The sequence below is a fragment of the Tachypleus tridentatus genome, chromosome 8 (assembly GCF_004210375.1).
Source record: "Tachypleus tridentatus isolate NWPU-2018 chromosome 8, ASM421037v1, whole genome shotgun sequence".
Classification (NCBI taxonomy): domain Eukaryota; kingdom Metazoa; phylum Arthropoda; class Merostomata; order Xiphosura; family Limulidae; genus Tachypleus; species Tachypleus tridentatus.
The window spans coordinates 142,205,086-142,232,262 of record NC_134832.1 but is presented as its reverse complement, the minus strand read 5'-3'; the positions used below and the strand labels follow the sequence as shown (position 1 = coordinate 142,232,262).

The 27,177-nt window shown below is 32.9% G+C and overlaps 1 protein-coding gene across 1 annotated transcript in view; it reads right to left on the bottom strand.

Moving 5' to 3' along the window:
- LOC143223633 (cell adhesion molecule Dscam1-like) overlaps positions 1-20,101 on the bottom strand; it is a 126,710-nt gene extending 106,609 nt beyond the window's left edge. The window contains exons 1-2 of the mRNA XM_076451832.1: positions 19,404-20,101; positions 68-388 (exon numbers count right to left, since the gene is read on the bottom strand). Of these exons, the coding sequence (XP_076307947.1) occupies positions 68-388; positions 19,404-19,455 (373 nt within the window). The 5' untranslated portion in view covers positions 19,456-20,101. The remainder of the gene's footprint in view (positions 1-67; positions 389-19,403) is intronic.
- Positions 20,102-27,177: the final 7,076 nt, after the last annotated feature.

The window sequence follows — 27,177 nt, the reverse complement described above, 5'->3', positions numbered from 1 at the left end:
CCAGGGAACCGGTAACTCATTAAGATGTGCATAAGGTATATTTACTGTTTATAGTTAACACACTTACTTCCTCGAATATGGATGTCCCTGCTGGTAATGCTACCGACGATATTACTGGCAACACACCGGTATACTGCTGAATGAACATCTTGTTTGTATTCAGCCGCCGGAAATGGAGAAAACACAAGCGATCCATCAGGGCGCGCATGCCGTAGCCCCCGGATATCTTTAGCCGGGGTTCCGCCTCCGATCTCCCACCTGACAATAGGGGTTGGGGTACCCCTAACTGAGCAGGGTATCACCGTACCCGTGGAATTAGAGAATTCAACCTTGCTTGGAGGTTCGTATACAAATGTAGGACTTCGTTTCTCTATACGGTAGCTCTCACCTGAAATGTTAAAATGTATTGGATTATAATGGTAGCCAGGTTTATAACTCATGTTTAGGTGGTGGTGAACAACTGAGCATGTTATTATCTGGTGGTGGGGAAGATATGAACACACTTTATATCTGTTTAAGGGTGTAACTGAATCTTTGTGCTTTCTTAAGTGACCGGTCGTTATGTATGTTCGGATCGTAGCGGATAATAGAGGTACTACTTAACAATGAAACACACACTTAACAATAGTGGTACTACTTAACTAGAAAACACACACTTAACAATAGTGGTACTACTTAACAACGAAACACACACTTAACAATAGTGGTACTACTTAACTACGAAACACACACTTAACAATAGTGGTACTACTTAACAACAAAATACACACTTAACAATAGTGGTACTACTTTACTACAAAACACACACTTAACAATAGTGGTACTACTTAACTACGAAACACACACTTAACAATAGTGGTACTACTTAATTACAAAACACACACTTAACAATAGTGGTACTACTTAACTACGAAACACACACTTAACAATAGTGGTACTACTTAACAACAAAATACACACTTAACAATAGTGGTACTACTTAATTACAAAACACACACTTAACAATAGTGGTACTACTTAACAACGAAACACGCACTTAACAATAGTGGTACTACTTAACTACGAAACACACACTTAACAATAGTGGTACTACTTAACAACGAAACACACACTTAACAATAGTGGTACTACTTAACAACAAAATACACACTTAACAATAGTGGTACTACTTTACTACAAAACACACACTTAACAATAGTGGTACTACTTAACAACGAAACACACACTTAACAATAGTGGTACTACTTAACAACGAAACACACACTTAACAATAGTGGTACTACTTAACTACGAAACACACACTTAACAATAGTTGTACTACTTAACAATGGTATTCTATTCGCATTAACACCAAGAACGAAACTAAACTCACTTGTTTTTAAAAGTCCTCATGTTAAATGTAAAATAAGAAACAAATGTAAGGACTTGTTAATTCATCACGGTGTTGAGGGAAACGGTTTGGTAGTTAAAAACCATTTTAAAATGAAAGAGCAAAATGGTTATTTTGAATAGCATAAACTCTACTAATAGTTTACCTTCACCAGTAATGATGTATCTCTACTTCTGTACATAGAAATGAGTGTAAGAGACGAGAGTAATCTATTCTTGTCATTGTGACATATAAAATAGGGGAGCAAGATTTTGTGGAAAAAATCCCAAAAGCAACGAAAGAAGACGTCTTAATCTCCAGTTCTTGGAGCACTTGTCAACCATATCGATTTCATTTTGGCCATTTGCCAATTTTCTGAGGGCTTAAGAGCACACCAAGATTTAGAACGATGTTATGCGGATTCTAAAGGTTGTGGTTGAATTTTTATTGTTAAATAATGGAAGTAGGCTCAGGCAATTGTAATAACGTTAAAGTTTGATTGTTATCTGTTTTTAGTTAAAGCACTGTGCATTCTTATACTTGTCTATTCGTAAAATACACCCTTCTAGTTGGGATCAAGTAAACTCATGAAATAAATTCATTAGAAACATTGTTGTGTCACGGTGAAGTGTATAATAACAATTAACACCGCAATCCATCTTAGAAACTAAGAAACTTTTATTTTGCAAACTAAGAACCAATAAATCAATGTTTATCTGATGTAATTGGATAATGGAACTACTGACCAGTTGGAGTTTTTAGGATATTAAAAACTGAATATATTTTTGTATTAATGTTGGTCAAGGATATGCGATATGAGTGATTCATTTAATTGTGATAACCCTAGCTATGAACTATATCAGTTACTTACACGTTCAATAAAACACTAATTCGTTGATTAAATGTTAAGTGACAATGTACGGACTTCTCTTTCCACGTAGATATAATTGAGAAACAGATTTTGTCATTTTATATTTTTACATTTAACGTAAGTCTCGGAAGTTTGTTGGTAATTTAATTTTTCTTCTTTTCTTTTTAGTTAGAATTGCTTTACAAAGGCATACGAGCAATGCTTACGTGTAGTTCTCCGTAATTGTGAACTGACAGATAAGTTTTGTTTGTTTTTTCGCGCAAAGCTACTCGAGGACTATTTGCGCTAGCCGTTCCTAATTTAGCAGTGTAAGACCAGAGGGAAGGTAAGCTAGTCATCACCACACGCCGTCAACTCTTGGGCTACTCTTTTACCAACAAATAGTGGGATTGACCGTGACTTTATAACGCCCCCACGGCTGAAAGGGCGAGCATGTTTGGTGGGACCGGGATTCGAACCCGCGACCCTCGGAGTACGAGTCGAACGCCGTAACACACTTGGCCATACCAACAGATAAGAGGAAAGAAAATTAGTTAACAACAAACACCTCGTCTCGCAGTAAGATTTAAATAGTGAGGCCACGGGATGTGAACCACAAACCCTTAACAATATGTAACAGTTCGGGCACGCTAATCACTGGGCCACACTCTCACGTGGCACGGCGATACGTTTGCGGACTTATAACGCTGTGATCTGAGTTTCGATTCCCGTGTGGGCAGAACACAGATAGACCGTTGTGTTGCTTTGCTCTAATCTTCAAACAAAAATAAAAACATCAGCCCCAATTGTTTGGCGTCAGAAACAAAATGTGTGTACGTGGACTGGAGGTTGAGGGCTGAAGTTGTAAGTAAATCAAGCTTGCCTGTACCTTTGAAGGCAGGCGAAAAACTATGGGGTGGAAACATTCTCCGAAAATTTATGTCACGATCATGTTGTAGTGGATGATCAAATTATGATGAAAAAATAACAAACAAAATCAAGCAGTTTAATTATACCTACTTATATAGGACTTCTGTTTTTTCCATCTTAATATTTTCATTTCTTCGATTCCTTATTTCTAGCACCCAAATTCATTTTTGGACCTTCAGTTGTTTATAGTAAGCTATTAAGTTAGATCAAAAACGCAATTAGTAATGAGAGACCGAACTGAGTGATCTCTCCCCCATACCATCATATTTTGACACCTATGATTTAATAGTTTCTGCTGACATTTTAAGTCTATAAACTATACGCCCTTATAAGTTCGTTTTATTCACCACCTGTTTTACGTATTATCTGCAAGTTAAGTATTATGTTTCTGAAGTTAATAAGGTGGATTACTCATAAACTGGTGTCGATTTTTCTGATTCAGTTCAGTCGTCAACCTATCAGATTAACGGCGCCCTCTATTTACTCGGTATCGTTGAGGAAAAGGCAAAATTATTGTCACTGAAGGTTTTTCTTTGATTCAGTTAAGTCTCAATCTATCAGATTAATGGCGCCCTCTATTTACTCAATATCGTTGATGAATAGGCGTAATTATTTTCACTAAAGAATTTTCTTTGATTCACATGAGCAGTCAACCCATCAGATTAATGGCGCCCTCTATTTTTGTGTTGTAAGTAAAAACAACTTACACTTTAAACAATAACAAAATAACAGCTTATTTAACTGACGCTTTGACTTTCTATTTCATTACGATAAAACGTTTATAGGAAAAAAAACGTCAGTTGATGAATTACAAGAAGAAACAACGGACGTCGCGATATCATTATGTATGTGTTCCTTTGATGCGTCTAAAATAAATGGAGACATTTCCACGAAAACATCTTAGAAAAGAACACGTTCCTAAAACATAACTTAGTTTAAGGAAGATGTTTTGTTTTTGTTTTTCTTCAAATAGTTTCATGAAAGGTTAATTATCTTAAGAACTTTGTTGAAGTCTTTCTTAATTTTATTAGATATGTAAGTGTCTAACTAAACATGATTACTACCTAAGAAGGTCCGGCATGGCCAGGTGGCTAATAATCTGAGGGTCGCAGGTTCGAATTCCCGTTGCACCAAACATTCTCACCCTTTCAGTAGTGGGGGAGTTATAATGTTACGGCCAATCCTACTATTCATTGTTAGAAGAGTAGCCCAAGAGTTGGTGGTGGGTGGTGATGACTAGGTGCCTTCCCTCAACTGCTAAATTAGGGACGGCTATCACAGATAACCCTCGTGTAGTTTTGCGGGAAGATCGAAAACAAACGAACTGCGTAAAAAAGTATATAATGATACTTTTATTTTGCGAAAAATTCCACGATATATTAAATTACGTTCAAGTCAGATTCTTTAAACTATAAAAGGACAATGACACTTATTATAACAGTCTAAAAACTCTCTTGTCTTGAAAATGATTATTCAGTGGTTTGTAGCGCTTTAGGTTATTCTTATTTTTTATAATTAATTTAGAAGTATTTTGTTAAAATAAATAAAAAAGCAGGATACTTTGCTTCTACCAAAATAAAAGAATGTGGTTAAAGCATCTTCAGAGCATTTTGTATTTTACATAGCGAAGCAGCCAAATGGATTTAAAAGATCCATTTACTCTCGTTACCCTTTCTTCTCGAGATACTTCTTACAGATCCAGCTTTTAGGGTGCTCGATTCGTAATCTGAGGGTCGTGGGTTCGTATCTCCGTCACAAGAAAAATGCTAGCCCTTTCAGCCGTGGGGGAGTTATGATTTGACTGTCAATCCCACTCTTTGTTGGTAAAAGAATAGCCCAAGAGTTGGTGGTGGGTGGTGATGACTAGCTGCTTTCCCGCTAGTCTTACACTGCTAAATTAGGGAGGGCTAGCACAGATAGCCCTCGTGTAGCTTTGCGCGAAATTAAAAACACAAACAAATACTTTTTAAATCGCTCTTAGAAAGTTTTGTAAAACGACTTAAGAAATATATTTTTTAAAATTCTTAAGTTTTATCCTTCGGTCCGGCATGGCCAGGTGGTTAAGGTACTCAACTCGCAATCTGAGGGTCGCGGGTTCGAATCCCCGTCACACCAACCAGGCTCGCCCTCTCAGCCGTGGGGGCAAAAGTAATTTATTAATCTATTTTATTTAAAGTCTGTCCGATAAGATAGAGATATTTGCTTAATTATATCTATATGTTTAGGATGCTCGATTCGTAATCTGAGCGACATAGGTTCGAATCCCCATAACACCAGACATGCTCCCCTTTAAATCGTGGGGGCACAATAACGTGCGGCTAATCCCATTATTCGTTGGTAAGAGAGTAGCCCAAGAGTTGGCTGTGTGATGACTAGCTGCCTTCCCTCTAGTCTTACATTGTTAAATTAGCGAGGGCTAGCGCAGATAGCCCTCGTGTAGCTTTGCGCGAAATTCGGAAGAAACAAACTTTCATCTTAAGTATTGACTCGTGAAAGAATTTAAACAGTATCTTAAGATTTTCTTCGTAAAACTGGGCCTTTCTGGATTTTAAATGAATGAAGCTGGAAAATAACTCTTATATTTAGCATTTTAGAGACTTTTTATACTGATTATTGAAGTTTTTTAGTACGATCTTTGATAATTTTAAGATACTATGAACCATCATTTAGCTACCTCTATCTTTCCTTCAAGCTTAGCAGTTCTCATAATAAGAAACATTTTACTTTTATCGCTTACTTTTATGGTGAGATTTTTTTTTAATCTTACCAAAACCGTTCGAAAGTTATCTTCGCTAGGTGTCCCTAATTTAGCAGTGACAGACCAGGCGGAAAACAGTTAGTCAACACCATCCACCGTCATCTCTTGGACTACTATTTTATCAACGAATAGTGGGATTTCCGTCACGTTACAAAGATCAATCCTACTATTGAAGGGGAGAACAAGTTTGGTGACAGGGATCGGACCTCGCTATCTCCATATAAAAAGTCCAGAGACCCTAACCACCAGGCTTTGTAAATGGAAGGGTTTGAAGTTAAAACTTACAAATATGATAGTTAATGTTTCAAACTTATTTTAGGGCTGGCGTGGCCTGGTGGTTAGAGCTATCGGCTCTGCATCTTCAGGCCACGGATTTCAATCCTCTTACCGAACACGCTCGCGGAGGTACTGTAACGTGACGGTCAACCCAACTTTTCGTTGGTAAAAAGAGTAGCCCATAAGTTGAGTGTGAGATACGTTGACTAGTTGCTTTCTCGTTAGCCTATTGTTTCTAAATAAGGGATCGCTAGCGCAGATAGCCACCGAGTAGATTGGGACGAATTTCAAAAAGCAAAAGAAAAGAAAAACGACTTTATGTTGTCTCCGTCAACAATTCTACTTTGGGAAATTGAATAAATTAGTTGTGAAATAATGTTTATAATGATTTCCTTGTTCGATTCCCCTCGGTGGGCTGAGCAGGTACCCCGATGTGGCTTTGTTATAAGAAAAACACAATGATTTCCTTTGTTTTTCGTCTATTAGAACGAAACTCGCTAAGAAATGAACACATATTACGAACTCGGCTCTGACTCGCGTCAAGTAACAGTCGGAGGGTATTTTTTGCTAACACTAACAAGACATTTTTATCACGAGAAGTGTTGACGAAAATGTTAAATACAAAATCACTTTCTTGTAAATTTAGTGTCACAGTTTCGTTCGTAGGTCAAATAATTTATTATCTATAATTAACTTTTCTCTTTTATATTAACTGAAATGTATTGAATTAACTTACGAAAATCAATGCTATTCGTCTGGTCCATTTTTTAAATGATTGATTTTAGTTTCATGATAATGTGTGTTTTGATTCTTTTTTATGATATCATGAAGGATACTTTAAAAAGCCCTTATATATTATTATTTTTCTTAGATAATCAGGAAGCCTAACGAAATTATGCCATAATATTACATCTTCAAAGGTTTTTTTTTTTTAGTGTGGCAGACTGCCTTAAATACTTTTCAAAGTTTCTGTTGAAACAAAACACACGCAGAAGTACGATACAGGTAGTGGAGACTAAAATAGATTTCTACGTAATATAGTAAATATTAAAATAAAAATAATTATTCTCTTAAGTAAGAAAACGAGACATCCTCCTTCAAAGTTACGAGTTTAGGGTAAAAAAAAATGTTTACACCAGCTATCACACCGGTCCACAGTTATTTCAACAATGTTATTTTCAACGTAGTATTATAACTTACATACTGGAAAATGTATTATTATTGTCGTTTTACAAAGTTCAAATCAGTTATGGTTGCCTTCCCAGTTGTGTGGGCCCACGCTATGATTCACCACTTTTGTTATACAAAGTTTCAATTAGTTATGGTTGTTTCTCCAGTTGTGTGAATCCACGCTATGAACGTCACTATTTTATTTCTTGCTGTCTGCAATCAACTTGTATAACAGAAGCTTCTCGATCCATTTTTATCACCATCGAACCAAGTAAGTCCCTCTTTGCCTATTGCTTTTTTATCTTTAATTTTACCCTTCCAAGGGTCGGCATGGCCAGTTGGTTAGAGCTAGTGGCTCACTGGTTCAAATCCCAGCCCCACCAATCATGTTCACCCTTTCAGTCTTGGGGTTTCATGATATTACGGCCAATCCTACTATTCGTTGGTAAAAGAGTAGCCCAAGAGTTGGCGATTGGTAATGATGACCATTTGCTTTCCATCTAGGCTTTCACTACTAAATTAGGAACGGTTAGCCCAAATAGACCCCGTGAAGTTTGCACAAAATTCAAACCAAACAAATTTCACCCATCTGAATCTCTGCCAACCTTCTTTGAGACCTAATGAAAAAAAAACAAAACAAAGAAAAACCTTGTCTAAATTCTGAACATTTGTTACTGTGTTAAACACGGAATCAAGTTTTTTGTTCCACATCAAGGCATCTTTATATTCTTTCATATGTAATTATATCTTTACATACACACATTTTCTATTTTCTACAAATCTCCAACGTTTTTCCTTTCTACCTTCAAATATTTTCCGTTATTGTGGCCCGCCATGGTCAGGTGGTTAAGACACTCCACTTATAATCCGAGGGTCACGGGTCCGAATCTCTGTCACACCAAAAATGCTTGCCCTTTCAGCCGTGGGGGCGTTATAAGTGACGGTCAATCCCACTATTCGTTTGTAAAAAAAAAACGTAGCCCAAGAGTTGGCGGTGGTTGGTGATGACTAGCTGCCTTCCCTCTCGTGTTACACTACTATTTAGGGACGGCTAGCTTTGCATGATATTCAATATTCTAACGATTTCAACTGACCATACGTAACATTTTAGTAATTCTCTCCTGACATATTGACATCTGACATAAAAGGATGCTGGTATTGCCATTCATATAGTTTCTTTTGTTCCTATTCCATTCTTGTTATGGCTAATAATATACTTCCATAAGTAACTACAACCTCTACTTATTGTAGATCATTAGTTTCTACCTTCATTAATATTTAAAAGCTACCTTTGATCGTGAAATTACCTTTGTCTTAATTCGTTTGACATTCATTACGATACCACAGTCCTTCCCTTTGTCAACAAACAGTTTTTATCTCTTCCTTTCATCCACTCATTAAGTGCTGTGTTATCTTCATTATACCTGTTAATACAGACTTTATTTCCATAAACCTAAACCCTTCCTATATCCGTAATTATTTCTGTAAGCAACCGATTTGTATACAGTTCATGTAATGTTGGTGACAGCACACAAACGTGGCCCGACATGGCCAGGTGGTTTAGGCACTCGACTCATAAGCTGAAGATCGCAGGTTCAAATCCCAGTCACATCAAACATGCTTGCCCTTTCAGCCGTGGGGGCGTTATAATGTGACAATCAATTCCACTATTCGTTGGTAAAAGAGTAACCCAAGAGTTGACGGTGGGTGGTGACGACTAGCTGCCTTCCCTCTAGTCTTACACTGCAAAATTAGGGACGGCTAGCGCAGATAACCCTCGAGTAGCTTTGCGCGAAATACAAAAAACAAACAAATCACACACACACGTGGTGTAAGCATCTACTAACCGTGAACCAACTGTTCAGTTTTCCATCGTTTCGAAGTGATGCTTCCTGATTCCTGCATCAGTTATACACGATTCATTGATCTACGTCAACATGATGCAGGATCTTCATCGACTTCTCACGGTCAACCAATATCCAAACGTTCCTTCGACGTTTGTGAAGCACAAAGATTTCTTTGCACCTCTGTAGCTCTTTCACCTAACGTCCCATTTACAAACTAAGCAGGTTCTCTTAACTGCTCTTTACCTCTTCTCAGGACATTTTAGTCTTCTTAAAAAAACCAATTATAATCCTTAAGTCCTTAAGTTCAGTTCCAGTGAGGATTACATAAGCTGACCAAACCGATAGACCCGTATTTTCCACGTTCTATAACATTTGCTTTATGAGGGATTAGAACAAAAACAAAATATGTTGAGGTACAAAACCTCCTACTGTAGTCTTGTCTTTAGCGCCATTTTCCCCATGATTTAACTTTTAATTACTTCTTGTACTTCCTCTTCCAGAGTCACTGGACTGTTGTTAATTAGTTCTCTCAAAACTACATGATCATTATGTGAGAACACATAACTGAGTGACTCGAGAACATTTAAAAAATTATAAATACAAAGCAAATGGTTACATGGTCTCACACAACTGTTCTTGGTTGTGAACCCTATATGGACATTCTTGCTCGGTATTGTGCATTTGTTTTATGAGAAAAAAAAAGTGAATAGTAGTTACTTGTTGGATAACATAATTAAACGTTCATGTGTCTGTTAGACATTCCAGAGTAAGTAAATTGAATTTATTTGACAACTTACAGGTAGCCAATGGCTAGGCAGAGTTTTAAAGCACGTGACTTTCCTACAGACTGCAAGTCAAAGAAGAAAAATTGTCTAGTACACAACATATCAGTACGTAACAGGTGACTCGTTGAAAATACAAAGTAAGAATGATGTTTATAATTAACATCAATAGGAAGCAAGTGTTTTATTTGACCATGCATAAGTTAGTGTGAGTGTGTGTTTTCTTACAGCAAAGATACATCGGGCTATCTGCTAAGTCCACCGACTGTAAGTCACTAATTAATGACACATAAATACTAAGTAAATATCATTTGTTTATTTGACAATCCATCTAATTCACAACATGAAAGTAGCGTCTATTTAATTAGGGAAACACACAGAGTTGGCATGTGTCCAGTAGAAATTTATTATGCGGGTAAGCCAAAAAAAGCATGCGTCTAGTTTACAACACAAGGATAAGTAGAATTGGTCAAATTAACAACACATAAATATGTATAACTGGTCTAAATAACAGCACACAAATAAGTAAAATTGGTCTAACTAACAACACATAAATAAATAGAATTGGTCTAAGTAACAACACATAAACAAATATACCTGGTCTAAATAACAACACATAAATATGTAGAACTGGTCTAATTGTCAAAATAGCAACACATAAATTAGTAGAATTGGTATAGATAACAACACATAAATTAGTAGAATTGGTATAAATAACAACACATAAATAAGTATAACTGGTCTAAATAGCAACACATAAATATGTGGAACTGATAGAGTTGACAACTCATAAATAAGTAGAATTGGTCAAATAAATAACACATAAATAAGTACAACTGGTCTAAATAATAACACATAAATAAGAAGAATTGGTCTAATTAACAACACATAAATAAGTATAACTGGTTTAAATAGCAACACATAAATATGTAGAACTGGTTCAGTTGACAACACATAAATAAGTAAAATTGGTCAAATTAACAACACATAAATAAGTACAACTGGTTTAAATAACAACACATAACTATGTAGAACTGGTTCAGTTGACAACATATAAATAAGTAAAGTTGGTCAAATTAACAACACATAAATAAGTATAACTGGTCTAAATAACAACACATACATAAGTAGAATTGTTCTAGTTGACAACACACAAATAAATATAATCGGTCTAAATACCAATACATAAATAAGTAGAATTGGTCTAACTAACAACACATAAATAGGTAGAACTGGTCTAATTGTCAAAATAACAACACATAAATTCGTAAAATTGGTATAAATAAGAAGAGTCGGTCTAATTAACAACATATAAATAAGTAAAATAGGCCAAGTTAACAACACATAAATATAAAGAATTGTTCTAATTAACATCAAATAAGTAAGTACATTAGATCTAAATAATAGTCAATCCCACTATTCGTTGTTAAGAGTAGCCCAAGAGTCGGCGGTGGGTGGGGATGATTAGCTGCCCTCCCTCTAGTCATACACTGCAAAATTAGGGACAGCTAGCGTAGGTATCCCTCGTGTAGCTTTTCGCGAATTTTAAAACAAACTAATGTCCTCAAAAAACGGCTCGTCAGTGTACCTTAATCTGTTTTGTTTTCAGTTAGTTACAATAATTTATTAATAAATAGTTTACATTTCAAGCTGTAGGATTATAATTGGAATTTTCTAATACCTAAGGTAATAACTATTTCTTGGGGACTGTTTATTTGTTTGTTTTGTGAATTTCGCAAAAAGCTACACGAGGGTTATCTGCGCTAGTCGTCCCTAATTTAGCAGTATAAGACTAGAAGGAAGACAGCTAGTCATCACCATCTATCGCCAACCCTTGGGCTACTCTTTTACCAACGAATAGTGGGATTGACCGTAAATTATAACGTTCCCACGGCTGAAAGGACAAGCATGTTTGGTGTGACGGGGATTCAAACATGCGACCTTCGGATTACGAGTCGAGTGCCTTAACCACCTGGCCAGGCCGGGCTTTCTTGAGTACTTAGTTTCCTAAACGTCTTTGTCCTTTAATTTACAAATTTTAGAAACACCGAATCATGTGTGAACGGAAAGTGGTCTGAAGTGTGAAAATACAAAAGTGAACGTGAATGGGCGATGTATTGTTTTCAGTTCTTGTTCCTAAACGTAACTTGAACAGTTCCTAGTTAATTTATGATGATTTTAAGTGACAACTTGAACAGTTCCTAGTTAATTTATGATGATTTTAAGTGACAACTTGAACAGTTCCTAGTTAATTTATGATGATTTTAAGTGACAACTTGAACAGTTCCTAGTTAATTTATGATGACTTTAAGTGACGCAAAATACATCGAAATTCAAACATTTATCTTTAATTTAACCAGAACATGAACATAAACAAACAAACAAAAATACCAGGTCGCTAATGAACACATGTTCGTGGTCGATGTGCCGGTTTTCTGCTGTCGTCTCAGTGCATGTTTGAGCTTATACATTACCTCTATCCACATAGATTAACACTAAGTAATAATTGTCCTATGTTGTTAATGCGCCACCAGTATACTTGCACGGATATAGAGAGGCTGTATAATGCGACAGCAGTAACAATAGTTTTCGCTGAACAATACAACGCGTTTCCGATTTAATTAAATAAACACTCGAACTCTGGTGTTAGAAGTGTAATCTCAAGGCACGAGAAGGTGGTTCTCATATGTTCTTGGTGATGACGGGATAACCAGTTAAATTTTAGCCAAGTAAATAAAGCACCAAATTCATTTCTGTAAATTGAAATAGACCTGAGATATATAGATTAAGAATTATATAATAAGTTATACATCTTTTGTAACACGACATGAAGTATTTGAAAGTAAAAGTTTCAGATATTATAAAGTTATATACTATACACTTGTGTTAATTAGAAAAACGCGACCTTAGAATAGATAGATGTAAGTATTAGAAGGGGTAATATGGTAACGGGTACACTACTGGTGGCAGTAACACGGAGTGCAGGAGACACAATGTTAAGTGTGTGAGTGATACAGAGAATGAGTGACACATTGTCTAATGAACGTAAGAGACATTAGGAGATATACTATCAATATGGAATAATTTATAAAACAGAATACAATCTCTAGTGATAGTGATACGGAGTATAGTAGACACACAGTAAAGTAACACTAATATAGAATAATGGAGACACAATGTCAAGTAAGACTAACGTGGAGGATTGGAGATACGCTTTTGAGTGAGACTTATAAGAGTGGACTGAAGACATCCAATCAAGTGAAATTAATGCAGAGGACTGGGGGGTAACGTGGAATAAAACTGATAAGAAACGATCTTCACACACTTTTGCGTGTGACTAAAATAGCTGACGGGAAACACTGTCGAGTGAAACTAATATAGAAAACATAAGACAAACTGCCGAGAGAGACTAGTGTGGAAAACTAGAGATACAATGTGGAATAACACGTATGTAGGGGACTGGAGACACACTGTTGAGTGATATAAATAACTTGTGACGTTCTAATCAGTAATACTAATGTTAAATAGTTGAGACACACTTGCGAGCAAGATTAATACAGAAGATTGGAAACACACTGTGTTTAAAAAATGCACTTTTTTTTAGGGATATCGTACTGTTCAAGAATTATACAGTTATGCATGGATAAAACAGTGGTTATAAATTACACTTTATAAAAGGATAACATAGCGGTTAAAGAGATGCTTCTAAGTAAAAATAATATAGTGGTGATTATGAACTATATTTTTAAGAAAGGGTAAGGTAATTTTAAAGAAATATACCTTTAAGTAGGGATGACATAGTGGTTAAAAACTACACTTTTAAGTTGGAGTAACATAGTGGTTAAGAATTACACTTTTAAATAGGATAACATAGTGGTTAAGAATTATACTTTTAAATAGGGTAACATAGTTGTTAAGAATTATACTTTTAAATAGGATAACATAGTGATTAAGAATTATAATTTTAAGTAGGGGTAAAATAGTGGTTAAGAATTACACTTTTAAATAGGATAACATAGTGGTTAAGAATTATAATTTTAAGTAGGAGTAACATAGTGGTTAAGAATTACACTTTTAAATAGGATAACATAGTGATTAAGAATTATACTTTTAAGTAGGGGTAACATAGTTGTTAAGAATTACACTTTTAAATAGGATAACATAGTGATTAAGAATTATACTTTTAAATAGGATAACATAGTGATTAAGAATTATACTTTTAAGTAGGGGTAAAATAGTGGTTAAGAATTACACTTTTAAATAGGATAACATAGTGATTAAGAATTATAATTTTAAGTAGGGGTAAAATAGTGGTTAAGAATTACACTTTTAAATAGGATAACATAGTGATTAAGAATTATAATTTTTAGGGTAAAATAGTGGTTAAGAATAACTTTTAAATAGGATAACATTAAGAATTATAATTTTAAGTAGGGGTAAAATAGTGGTTAAGAATTACACTTTTAAATAGGATAACATAGTGATTAAGAATTATAATTTTAAGTAGGGGTAAAATAGTGGTTAAGAATTACACTTTTAAATAGGATAACATAGTGATTAAGAATTATAATTTTAAGTAGGGGTAACATAGTGGTTAAGAATTACACTTTTAAATAGGATAACATAGTGATTAAGAATTATAATTTTAAATAGGGTAACATAGTGGTTAAGAATTACACTTTTAAATAGGATAACATAGTGATTAAGAATTATACTTTTAAGTAGGATAACATAGGGTAATTTTAATAGTAGGTTAAGAATTACACTTTTAAATAGGATAACATAGTGGTTAAGAATTACACTTTTAAATAGGATAACATAGTGGTTAAGAATTATACTTTTAAATAGGATAACATAGTGATTAAGAATTACACTTTTAAGTAGGGGTAACATAGTGGTTAAGAATTATACTTTTAAATAGGATAACATAGTGATTAAGAATTACACTTTTAAGTAGGGGTAACATAGAGGTTAAGAATTATACTTTTAAATAGGATAACATAGTGGTTAAGAATTATACTTTTAAATAGGGGTAACATAGTGATTAAGAATTATACTTTTAAATAGGGGTAACATAGTGGTTAAGAATTATACTTTTAAATAGGATAACATAGTGATTAAGAATTATACTTTTAAGTAGGGGTAACATAGTGGTTAAGAATTATACTTTTAAATAGGATAACATAGTGATTAAGAATTATACTTTTAATTAGGATAACATAGTGATTAAGAATTATACTTTTAAGTAGGATAACATAGTGGTTAAGAATTATACTTTTAAATAGGATAACATAGTGATTAAGAATTACACTTTTAAGTAGGGGTAACATAGTGGTTAAGAATTATACTTTTAAATAGGATAACATAGTGATTAAGAATTACACTTTTAAGTAGGGGTAACATAGTGGTTAAGAATTATACTTTTAAATAGGATAACATAGTGATTAAGAATTATACTTTTAAATAGGATAACATAGTGATTAAGAATTACACTTTTAAGTAGGGTAACATAGTGGTTAAGAATTACACTTTTAAATAGGATAACATAGTGGTTAAGAATTTAAGTGGAATTATACTTTTAAATTTAAATAGTGGATAACATATAAGTAGGGATTAAGAATTATACTTTTAAATAGGATAACATAGTGATTAAGAATTATACTTTTAAGTAGGATAACATAGTGAATTACACTTTTAAATTAAGAATTATACTTTTAAGTAGGGGTAACATAGTGGTTAAGAATTATACTTTTAAATAGGATAACATAGTGATTAAGAATTACATAGTAAAATATTAAGAATTATACTTTTAAATTAACATAGTGATTAAGAAACATAGTGGTTAAGAATTATACTTTTAAATAGGATAACATAGTGATTAAGAATTATACTTTTAAATAGGGGATAACATAGTAGGATAACATAGTGATTAAGAATTATAATTTTTAAGAATTATACTTTTAAATAGGATAACATAGTGATTAAGAATTATAATTTTAAGTAGGCAACATAGTGGTTAAGATACACTTTTAAATTAAGTGAATTATACTTTTACTTTTAATAGGGTGGTTAAGAATTAACATAAGTGATTAGAATTAAGAATTACACTTTTAAGTAGGGGTAACATAGAGGTTAAGAATTACACTTTTAAATAGGATAACATAGTGATTAAGAATTATAATTTTAAGTAGGGGTAACATAGTGGTTAAGAATTACACTTTTAAATAGGATAACATAGTGATTAAGAATTACACTTTTAAATAGGATAACATAGTGATTAAGAATTATAATTTTAAGTAGGGGTAACATAGTGGTTAAGAATTACACTTTTAAATAGGATAACATAGTGATTAAGAATTATAATTTTAAGTAGGGGTAAAATAGTGGTTAAGAATTACACTTTTAAATAGGATAACATAGTGGAGGGTAACATAGTGGTTAAGAATTATAACATAGTGATTAAAATTTACTTTTAAGTAGGGTAACATAGTGGTTAAGAATTATACTTTTTTAACATAGGATTAAGAAACATAGTGTAACATATTAAGAATTATACTTTTTTTAACATAGGATAACATAGAGGTTAAGAATTATACTTTTAAATAGGATAAACATATAGGTTAAGAAGTGATTAAAATTACACTTTTAAATAGGATAACATAGTGATTAACACTTTTAAGTAGGGGTAACATAGAGGTTAAGAATTATACTTTTAAATAGGATAACATAGTGATTAAGAATTATACTTTTAAGTAGGGGTAACATAGTGGTTAAGAATTATACTTTTAAATAGGATAACATAGTGATTAAGAATTATACTTTTAAATTAACAAGAATTATACTTTTTTAACATAGTGGGAATTAACTTTTAAATATAGGGGTAACATAGTGACTTTTAAGAATTATTACTTTTTTAAGTGATTAAGAATTACACTTTTAAGTAGGGTAACATAGTGGTTAAAATTATACTTTTAAATTAAGTGAATTATACTTTTAAATAGGATAACATAGTGATTAAGAATTATACTTTTAAGTAGGGGTAACATAGTGGTTAAGAATTACACTTTTAAATAGGATAACATAGTGATTAAGAATTATACTTTTAAATAGGATAACATAGTGATTAAGAATTACACTTTTAAATAGGATAACATAGTGATTAAGAATTATACTTTTAAATAGGGATAACATAGTGGTTAAGAATTATACTTTTAAGTAGGGGTAACATAGTGGTTAAGAATTATACTTTTAAGTAGGGGTAACATAGTGGTTAAGAATTATACTTTTAAATAGGATAACATAGTGATTAAGAATTATATACCTTTTAAATAGGATAACATAGTGATTAAGAATATACTTTTAAATAGGATAACATAGTGATTAAGAATTATAATTTTAGTGGTAACATAGTGGTTAAGAATTACACTTTTAAATAGGATAACATAGTGATTAAGAATTATAATTTTAAGTAGGGTAACATAGTGGTTAAGAATTACACTTTTAAATAGGATAACATAGTGATTAAGAATTATAATTTTAAGTAGGGTAACATAGTGGTTAAGAATTACACTTTTAAATAGGATAACATAGTGATTAAGAATTATACTTTTTTTAAGTTAGGGATAACATAGATTGGTTAAGAATTACACTTTTAAATAGGATAACATAGTGGTTAAGAATTATACTTTTAAGTANTAACATAGTGGGGTAACATAGAGGTTAAGAATTATACTTTTAAGTAGGGGGTAACATAGAGGTTAAAAATTATACTTTTAAATAGGATAACATAGTGATTAAGAATTACACTTTTAAGTAGGGGTAACATAGAGGTTAAGAATTATACTTTTAGGATAACATAGTGGTTAAGAATTATACTTTTAAATAGGATAACATAGTGATTAAGAATTACACTTTTAAGTAGGGGTAACATAGTGGTTAAGAATTATACTTTTAAATAGGATAACATAGTGGTTAAGAATTATACTTTTAAATAGGATAACATAGTGATTAAGTAAATGGGATAACATAGTGATTAAAATTATACTTTTAAATAGGATAACATAGTGATTAAAATTATACTTTTAAATAGGATAACATAGTGGTTAAGAATTACACTTTTAAGTAGGATAACATAGTGATTAAGAATTATACTTTTAAAGTAACAAGTGGTTAAGAATTACACTTTTAAATAGGATAACATAGTGATTAAGAATTATACTTTTAAATAGGGGTTAACATAGATAACATAGTGATTAAGAATTACATTTTTTAAATAGTGGTTAAGAATTATACTTTTAAATAGGATAACATAGTGATTAAGAATTATAATTTTAAGTAGGGGTAACATAGTGGTTAAGAATTATACTTTTAAATAGGATAACATAGTGGTTAAGAATTATACTTTTAAATAGGATAACATAGTGATTAAGAATTATACTTTTAAGTAGGGGTAACATAGAGGTTATACTTTTAATAGGGATAACATAAGAATAAGAATATACTTTAAGTAGGTAACATAGTGGTTAAAATTATACTTTTATAGTGGTTAAGAATCATTAACTTTTAAGTAGGGGTAACATAGTGGTTAAGAATTACACTTTTAAATAGTAGGGATAACATAGTGATTAAGAATTATACTTTTAAGTAGGGGAAAACATAGGGTAACATAGTGGTTAAGAATTACATAAAGAATAACATAGTGGTTAAGAATTATACTTTTTAAATAGTGGTTAAGAATTAACTTTATTAGGGGTAATAGTAAAAACATGCTTTTAATGTTGATTAAGAATTATAACTTTTAAGTAGGGTTGTAACATAGTGTTGATTAAGAATTGTACTTTTAAGTACGGGTAACATGTTGATTAAGAATTATACTTTTAAGTACGGGTAACATAGTGATTTACATGTTTTTTTAACATAGTGGTTAAGAATTGTATTTTTAAGTAGGGGTAACATAGTGGTTAAGAATTACACTTTTGGGTAAGGGTAAAACTAAATATTTGGAATGGGAGTGTAGTTAAGATACTTTCGAGTCGAGGTATTACACAGAATAAGGTATATGTTTATTTGTCGGAGTATTTAATTTTCTTATAACTGTTGAAATCATTTACTCAAGAAAGTTTGTCCTTTTTAACATTTTAAAAGTTTTGATACATACATGAGATTATCTTTGTTGTCAAACAAGTCGTGTTACCGCTCAAAACGAAAAAAAACAACAAAAGAAATTGCTTATGTGTGTAAATATAGGAAACAAACGTGTAGTTTTATGTCAGGTTAATTCGATATAATATTGAGTACTATTCGTATTTTTAACGTGTTTAGAAACTACGGAGTTCCTAAAATGTACCGTATGCTGAACGATAGGCCCCGTTTATGCCTGCTTATATAACCTTTAATACAAATCGTAAAACATCAAACTTACCGATTAGAAGAAATACCATCAAAAAAGTTGTAACTTTCAAGACGGTCACCATTTTTCTCCTAGGAAGTTAGTGCTGAAAATAGATTGATAACTTTTGGATAGTGTTGCGAGTTGCTCTAAATGTTCATTTATTAGTATGTTGCAAAATACGTAAACTTGGTGAGGGTGAGGAATTTGAGAGCAGCATTATTTTTGACAAATACTTGACACAAAACTGATGGTTATTTTTTCGCTAATGACACCGTTAATAACAGTTCTTTGTCAGCTTCGTTTTATTTGTTCATTCAGGTCACTTGATAACGTCATGAAGGTCACCGAGATTACTCGATACAAAAATGTTCACGTATTAATCCAAACTCTGTTATTTTCTAATATTTCTATTGTTGTCAAATAATAGCGACAAACGTTATTAAATACAAACAAATATAAACCGAAACATGAGCTGGCGGAGTTCTCACCACTTAACGAAATTGTCAGCTTCTAAACCACATTTTGTTGCTTACGAGTTAACCACATGTTTCTGGTTTCACTACCTTGCAATCAAGGGGAAACTGACATCTAGTAACTAGCGTTAAAGATTGCACGACGTTTTCGTCACAATGTAGTGCTGGTACAAAGCTCTTTTCTACAGCGTGAATTGCCAGCCAATCCACGCTGGGTAAAGCGACCGTGTTTTGACGAGCGTGGAGTAACTACACTCGCCGACTGAAGTAAGGAAAATAGGCAGCCCGCTCCGTATGAGCTTTCGTTCTGATGTACAGCGCCTGCGCTGTGTTTTTACTGCAAACACTTCCTGTCGTAACAAAATACAGCATTGTTAGGGGTTCCTGATAAATGGTTTTTGGTGGGTAATGTGATGTTTAGCTTCTGAAAAACATCGAAGCTCATATAATATTTCAATATGAAAACTAATTGTTTTGAATAAAAAATGAAAGTTACGTGTTGATGATTTTATAAAATCCAATTTCCTGTTCGTTAACAAGAAAGGTACAAAGTCCACACGTTATAGAATTTCTATCACGCTCTAAAGATGCCATATTGTTAAACGGATTGGGTTAAAACATTTCAAGTGAATGTTTACTCACGTCTAATACCGGTAGATATCAACTCGCTTAGAAATAACTTCCGTTAACATTTTTGATTAAATATCAAAAATGAAAGAATAAATGAAGATCTATTCATACAGTGTTGAGAATGTTAATTGTACGATTTATTTTTATGCATTAAAAATAACGGTAAACGAAAGTTAACTCCGAAGAAATGTTTTCATCATGGTTAGCGACTCAATGTAGTAACGGACTAACTAGCTACACGGACACTCTCTTGTTGTTGTTGATTGCATGAAAACACTAGTGATCCAAAGCAAAGTTCGTTCTCGTCATTGTTGTTGGCTAAAAGTATTCTTTCTTTTTCATTAAATTTAACTTTTGTTAATGAAACTGAAAATAATAGGAAGAACTCTTCTTGTTTTTCATTGAGTGTAACATTACTGAATTAATCTGTAAATTACTATCGTTCACTGAATTAGCGTCATTCTACGAGATAAACTATTAGTTATATTTACTTACTATAGAGTACCGTCATTCTATGAGATAAACTATTAGTTATATTTACTAACTATAGAGTACCGTCATTCTACGAGATAAACTATTAGTTATATTTACTTACTATAGAGTACCGTCATTCTATGAGTTAAACTATTAGTTATATTTACTTACTATAGAGTACCGTCATTCTATGAGATAAACTATTAGTTATATTTACTTACGATGGAGTACCGTCATTCTATGAGATAAACTATTAGTTATATTTACTTACTATAGAGTACCGTCATTCTACGAGATAAACTATTGGTTATATTTACTTACTATAGAGTACCGTCATTCTATGAGATAAACTATTAGTTATATTTACTAACTATAGAGTACCGTCATTCTATGAGATAAACTATTAGTTTTATTTACTTACTATAGAGTACCGTCATTCTATGAGATAAACTATTAGTTTTATTTACTTACTATAGAGTACCGTCATTCTATGAGATAAACTATTAGTTTTATTTACTTACTATAGAGTACCGTCATTCTATGAGATAAACTATTAGTTATATTTACTTACTATAGAGTACCGTCATTCTATGAGATAAACTATTAGTTATATTTACTTACTATAGAGTACCGTCATTATATGAGATAAACTATTAGTTATATTTACTTACTATAGAGTACCGTCATTCTATGAGATAAACTATTAGTTTTATATATATTTACTATAGAGTACCGTCATTCTATGAGATAAACTATTAGTTATATTTACTTACTATAGAGTACCGTCATTCTATGAGATAAACTATTAGTTATATTTACTTACTATAGAGTACCGTCATTCTATGAGATAAACTATTAGTTTTATTTACTTACTATAGAGTACCGTCATTCTATGAGATAAACTATTAGTTATATTTACTTACTATAGAGTACCGTCATTCTATGAGATAAACTATTAGTTATATTTTCTTACTATAGAGTACCTTCATTCTACGAGATAAACTATTAGTTTTATTTACTTACTATAGAGTACCATCATTCTATGGGATAAACTATTAGTTATATTTACTTACTATAGAGTACCGTCATTCTATGGGATAAACTATCAGTTGTATTTCGTATATTTTGACAGCAGGATTTATAATTACTCTATTGCATAAAAAGAAGTCGGGACCCGGCATGGCCAAGCATGTTAAGGCGTGCGACTCGTAATCTGAGGGTCGCGGGTTCGCATCTCCGTCGCGCCAAACATGCTCACCCTTTGAGCCGTGGGGGCGTTATAATGTGATGGTCAATCCCACAATTCGTTGGTAAAAGAGTAACCCAAGAGTTGGCGGTGGGTGGTGATGACTAGCTGCCTTCCCTCTAGTCTTACACTACTAAATTGGGGACGGCTAGCACAGATAGCCCTCGAGTGGCTTTGTGCGAAATTCAAAAACAAACAAACCAAAAGAAGTCGATATTAAACGGTCGTTATCAGTTTTTTAGGCTATTCGTGTCAGACCGAATAGTGGGATTTGTCTGCCACAGTTATAATACACCTACGAAACCAAAGAGCGGAGTTCGTTTTTGCGCCAGTGGAACTCGAATCATGCATCCTGCATTCAAAGCCTGTCTGGACACGATAACAGCTAGGTCACGGCTGACTCACAGTGCGAAAGGTAGGATGATAATATTCCGTTAGGTACGTTATTATAATCATAAGATAAATGTGAACAACATTCTGTGTTAAAAGTTAATAGAATCCTAGTGTCAGTAATCTCGATAGTGCGTAGTATATAGGGATGGGCCGGGAGAAAATGGCCGACACACATTATATATTGCTAAACATAGGTTCAAATCTCACCTGTAACAACCTAAGATACTTTTATAAACACCTATCATAGGTTTTCGAGACATTCAAAAGCTTTTATGATCTTCAGTTTAGCCTAAAAAAAATCGCCAAATTAGGGAATCAGCGAATATCGCAGTACCTAAATGTTCTACCGATTATTTTGATTGTGGGGTGAGTAGGGCTGACCCACCAATGTCTCGAGACTTAAACATCAAAATGTTGCATTTTTTACTTGAGTAGTGTATAAGCAGTATAGGGTTTAACTAACCTGAGCACATGATGTCCATCAAGTTAGGCTAAAACTGCTGCCTTCATAGTGAATATAATTCATTATAACATATTCGTTGCTAATTTTTTTTTTAAAGAGAGAGAAAGAAAACAAGTAATCAAATAAAACTTGAAACAGAACAAAGTTGTGATGTAGGAAAAACTTAGAGAAACCAGGTAAAGATGAATAAATAAAACTGTACAAAAATCCACACATAAGTAACCACTGAGCCAATGTTAGAAGTTTATGGGAAACAGCAGTTGTAAGACTTTATAGCATTAAAAAGTTTAATTTATTGTAATAAAACCTGAATTTATGCAACTGGAAATAATTCAACGTTTATTTGTAGACAAAAGTTCTTCTTGGAAAGATTTCGCTACTTATGTAGGAATTTGTTTGTATGGTTTTGTGTATTGTACTTTGTTTTTGTACTTTATGGCGTCACCATCTTTACGTCATAATTAATTATCAAGTATTTTGTTATTATTTGTATAATTTAGTGGCAACACAATAAGATAGTATCATCCTATGACGTAAGCTGATATAATTGTTGTGATATAACACTGTACTGTAATTTATAGGAGGTAGAATAAATGTTTGTTTGTTTCTTTCTTTGTTTTTTGAATTTCGCGCATAGCTACACAAGGGCTATCTGCGCCCGCCGTCTTTAATTTATCAGTGTAAGACTAGAGGGAAGGCAGCTGGTCATCACCGCTCACCGCCAACTATTGGGTTACTCTTTTACCAACGAATAGTGGGATTGACCGTCACATTAAAACGTCCCCACGGCTGAAAGGGCGAACATGTTTGGTGCCACCGGGATTCGAACCCGCGACCCTCGGATTACGAGTCGAACGCCTTAACCCACCTGGCAATGCCGGGCCCTATAATAAATGAATTAACTGTTAGTGTTTCAAAATATGTTCCAGAATTTACGTTTTTTCTTTGTTCTTAAAAATCAGTCACCAAACAAGAAAATCGATAATCCAAATACTTTCAAATAACAGACTTTCAACGAGAATATTGTTACGTGGAAGTGATTTGGTTGACTTTCAACGAGAATGTTGTTACGTGGAAGTGATTTGGTTGATTTTCAACGAGAATATTGTTACGTGGAAGTAATGTGGTTGGCTTTCAACGAGAATGTTGTTACGTGGAAGTGATTTGGTTGATTTTTAACGAGAATGTTGTCACGTGGAAGTGATTTGGTTGACTTTCAACGAGAATGTTGTTACGTGGAAGTGATTTGATTGACTTTCAACGAGAATATTGTTACGTGGAAGTGATGTGGTTGGCTTTTAACGAGAATGTTCTTACGTGGAAGTGATTTAGTTGACTTTCAACGAGAATGTTGTTACGTGGAAGTGATTTGGTTGACTTTCAACGAGAATGTCGTTACGTGGAAGTCACTTGGTTGATTTTCAACGAGAATGTTGTCACGTGGAAGTGATTTGATTGATTTTCAACGAGAATGTTGTTACGTGGATGTGATTTATTTAATTAAATGGAAATATTCTTTTGTGTTTTCATGTGGAACTGTTACATATATGTATAATCTTAACGAACATTTCTTTACTAATTTTCGCTTCTTATATTTCGTATTCAGTTTCCCACTCACCCCTGAAGAAGGAAGTTCTGCATTCCTAAACAATCGGACTTTTATGTTACGAGTGAGTCGAAGTAAGTAAGACATTATAGAATATTTCCAAAAGGATAAATAGAGGCAAGCTGCTAAAGAGCGATATATTATTAATTTTGTTATATAACTTTAATAATTATTTCTGGTATTTCAATATACGTTGTAAACGATTCTGTTGAATGTATAATCGAAAGGTATTCAACAGCCACACTCACAATACTAATACATAGTTTATGTAAAATCAAAGTAAACATGCTAACGTCTTCCAAACATTAGTTAATTGCATATATTCCAAGCCACATAAAAGAGTCATTAGATGCTATTATGATTCCTTAAAATAATTTGTATATAGATTTTTTACATAAAAGCACAGAATTTACTGTGATGTGAATTCGGTAATAAATATGTTTTCTGTGGTTCCTGTGGTGTAATGACAATATAGAGACGTTAAATGTATTGAGAGTTATTAACCAGAAATCGAATTTTCGTGCACACGAACACCAGTCTCCTGACATGTCAGAAAGTAATCATAACTGAAGAAACTGTGAACCAAGTAAAGATACCATTATAGTTTTTGTTTTAACACAAGCTTTGTGGCTTCATTGAAGATTGATTAAACTTGGGAAATCAGCTCAAATCTCGAAACAGTCAGTATGAACCAAAGCATATTTTATTACATGATGGCAATGTGACAAAAATAATTGATTAGTACAGTTTTTCTTTCTTTGTGGCTGTTCCTAATTTCATCATTTTATATCCTTCACAACATGTGCTCTGGAATACACTGCCACGTGTTAGATTCTTCTCACTTCGGCTCCTTCGAGTCGATCTGGCTATATATATTATAACAGCAGGTTAAGTATGGATACCAGGTCTTATAGCAATGGAGAATCAATGTTACAGTGAAGCGTCCTTTTTTTTGGAACATAAGATCATTTTCTCTAAAGTGAACCAAGACGACAGAAGAAACGTGCACACCTTTCAGAGAACCACGTGTTTTTGGATGCAGAAATTGTCCTGGTAAAGTGTCAGTGAAGAGACTAGCTTTATTGGGAGTTCCGAGTACAAAGATATGTAGGTGCTCCAAAAAATAATAATGCTTTTCACATTCGTTCTCTTTAGAAAAGAAAATAATAAAAATTGAGCTGTTAGAGTATCTACTGTGTCGTCCTTTTTCAACTATTACTATTTTCTTAGCATATTAACTACTGATTTATGTAACTTAAGGTTACAGCTAGAACGTATTTTCACATTTTAACTGGATAAGAGAAGCTACAAGTGACTGGTAATTGTCAACACAATAATTAGTAATTGTAGTTAATATTAATAAATTTAATGTAAATTAAGATTTGAGTTAAGTAGTTTAGAATTGAAAAGTTAATTAACGAAGTTTTAAAACTTAGTTTAAGAAATAGTTTTAACTGAAATATTTTAAGCTTCTAAATGATGGCAGTTTGATCTGTGTAACAATAACGACAAAAGAAAAACCAACAAACATAAAGATGAACAAACAGCTGCATGTTCTTCTTGGTAGACACAATATAGAAAACAAGACTGACTTTTTATGAGCAATATCTCATAACTTTCACCACATTCAATAATTTTTAATAAATGTTATTTTAATGCTGACTTTTAAGAAACAAAAATCATATTCATGATTGTTTTGAAGAGTGAAATGGGAGTCGAATTACTGGAAGTGAAAATACCCTAAACCAAAAATATGAGTCAATGTAAACGTACTCTTGCTTTGAAGCCATTTATTTGATGTTTACAAGTTTATGGTTATTTATTTATTCAAACAAGCTAGCATATTTCGACTTCTTGAGTCATTGTACGTGCTCCGCTGTTATACCTTTTCTCAAATGTATTTGTTTTGAGCTGTAATACACAGAGAGAATCCGCTGTTGTTAAACTGGCAAATTTTTTTTTTTTTTCGAATCGCAGAGCGAGCCTCAATTGTAGAACGAAACTCTGGAAAACTATTGAACAAACAGCAAATGTGCTACCGATCCAAATTTTATATAATAAGAGATAAAATCTCTTTGGCAAGATATACCTCATGAGAAAGGCTAGAGGACATAAAGTTAAATGGGAAAAAGCTAACTGGCTTTATGATTTACGTGAGATTCAAAAGTTTTTATCTTCTCAATAAACGCAGATTAGATACTAAACTTTTACGTTCGAATGCAAATCTACTCAGAATTTAATCCTGTAAAGCTTTACGCAACAATAAATATACGTTTTCGAGATTGTGTCTGTTGTGACATTCGTCGGAAAAGGTTTAGGTTTAATATATATTTATCTCCCTGGTGTTGTATTTCAGAAACTTTTACTCAGTCATCATCACATCAAATCGTAGTCATTACTTAACGTCTTCGTCTGATTCATAACTCAAACCTGTATAATAATAATAGCTTAGGTACATTTTAAATAAACTCAAACAATAGGCTGTGCTATAATACCAGTGTTACATTGTAAACCTTTAT